Raw genomic sequence first — 2265 nt, 5'->3', positions numbered from 1 at the left:
TTCCCCACGATGTGGTCTAACTTTTCCACTGCTATATCTTGTGCCACATAAGCTTGGTTCAAGACTTTGAGCAGGGCGTTCCTGTGTGCTTCCGAATTCAACAGTAAGGACAACAGCGAGATGCGAGCGGGCATCTTGGTTAATTGTTCTACCACGCTGTATTCACTGTGCTTGATAAACTTGAGAAATTCACCCGCTTCTTTCTCGGTAACAGGATTTTTGACCTCATTGTTCGGAGCAACTACAGATTCGTCAACTTGGTCCTTGGAAAAGGTATCTGCTTTCTTTAGGCCTCCCTCTCCCTATGTTGGTTTCCCCTTTCTAACTCTTTCCGCTATCTCAGGGGAATAACATCTCCCATTTCGCGTTATACCCCCCACACCAGTTAGATCTTCAAAAGATGCTTGAAGGGCGGATGAAGCTGTGCCCAAAATATTACACTCATAATTCCATGGGACAGCCTTATCGCTCTTGTAAGGGAATGGACTAGGGACTTCGATGGTAATACCACTTCTGATCATAGTTGGGGATGTATCATTCATCGGGCTTCTGTTTTCTTCGTAGAAGATAGTGAGTGGTTTAGGTTTGTTCCCCCCGAATGAACTTGATGCCACTTCAGCTGGGGTGTCTCCATTTATGGTTCCGACCAAATTCTCTTCAGCTTCCTCATAAAACTCAATTACCGATGAATCCATCAATTCTTGCAACTTACGACGAAAGCTATCACAATTTTGAATGGAATGCCCAATTGCCCCCATATGAAATTTGCAAGAATAAGCGAGATCATGCCCTAATTCCTGTGTGTCGATGGGTTCTGGAGTAATGGCATTTATCTTGGACAACGCCTCAAACACTTTATCCATTGGCGTTTGAATCTCATCAATACCCTTTTTCACCCTTCGAATCATCCCTTCATGTATGGCATTTACAGTCGGTCTTCCATGATTTGGTAACGGGTTCCCATCAACACTCGAACTATCTTTTTTGACAAAATTTAAAAGCCCTGCCTTAATGAGTGCTTGAACTTTATATTTTAAAGCAGTGCAATTCTCGGTGGAGTGCCCTTGAATTCCAAAATGGTAATCACAATGCGCATTTGGATTATACCATTTCGGGAAAGGTGGTCGGAGTGGTTCTAAAGGGGTTCGAGCAAGGAGTCAATTTTCTATGAGTTGTGGCAACAATGTAGTGTAAAGGACTGGAATAGGATCAAACTTTGGTCTTTCTAGAGTAGTTTTAGGTCCTCTTTGACCATGGCCAGGATTATTGGTTGAAGCTACCGGTCTTAGTGGTGGAGTTTGTGGAAGAACATTGGTTTGAAATGTTGGTTGCGGGACAGGTTGGTACACATATGGGTTTTGTGTGATGTTGCCTATGTTTGGATAGAAGGGTTGGTATGGGGGGTACGGGTAATATGGGTTAAAGTTGTGGGCTTGTTGGCTATCATGAGCGACTGCTTGCACATCCCCTTCTTTCTTCTTGGGCGTACTCCCTTTCTTTGAGCTGGCAACTTCATGCCCTTCAATTTTTCCACTTTTGATAGCTCCTTCTATTATTTCTCCCGATAAGACCAAATCTGTAAAGTTTTTCATGGCATTGCCGATCAAGAGCTCATAGAATGGAGCTCGGAGGGTATTTATGAACAAAACAGTCATCTCCTTATCAGTGAGAGGTGGCTGAACTTGCGCTGCTGTATCTATCCACCTTTGGGCATATTCCTTGAAGTTCTCGCTTTGCTTCTTTTTCATAGTCTGCAATGACAACCGATCAGGGGCTAATTCAGCCACATGCTTGTATTGAGCTATGAAGGCTCTTGCTAAGTCTTTCCAAGTCTTAATACGGTTTCGATCTAGCTGTACGTACCACCGAGCAGCTGACCCAGTCAAGTTGTCTTGGAAAAAATGGATCAGTAACTTACCATCGTGAGACTGTGCAGCCATCTTCCGACAATACATGGTAATATGTGCCATGGGACATTTTGTTCCGTCATATTTTTCAAATTTCGGAACCTTGAACTTGGCAGGGATCAATACATCCGGCACTAAGCATAGCTCAGTTGCGTCCATGGTACCAAACCTATCAACTCCTTCGATAGCACGAAGACGCTCTTCCAATAAGTCATACTTCTTCTGGTCTTTTTCATTTTCTCCTGTTTGCGACGAGTCTTTTCTCAGTTTCTCTTGTTCTTTTGGGTCGTCTAAATCTGAGACGTGTATTGGCTCAGCAGGATTTATCCCAGGATATGGCCCAAATTGCCCGTGAGTC

General features: G+C 43.7%; 1 protein-coding gene across 1 annotated transcript; it reads right to left on the bottom strand.

The window, feature by feature from the left end:
- Nucleotides 1–302: 302 nt before the first annotated feature.
- On the bottom strand, nt 303–2203 carry LOC108663874 (the record flags this gene model as incomplete). Its single annotated transcript, XM_018129764.1, has 2 exons — nt 303–1135; nt 1253–2203. Coding segments are annotated over 2 exons (1784 nt in total), but the record flags the coding sequence as incomplete, so codon positions are not given.
- Nucleotides 2204–2265: the final 62 nt, after the last annotated feature.

The sequence above is a fragment of the Theobroma cacao genome, unplaced genomic scaffold, assembly GCF_000208745.1.
Source record: "Theobroma cacao cultivar B97-61/B2 unplaced genomic scaffold, Criollo_cocoa_genome_V2, whole genome shotgun sequence".
Taxonomy (NCBI): domain Eukaryota; kingdom Viridiplantae; phylum Streptophyta; class Magnoliopsida; order Malvales; family Malvaceae; genus Theobroma; species Theobroma cacao.
This window is presented reverse-complemented; position numbering and strand designations above follow the sequence as displayed.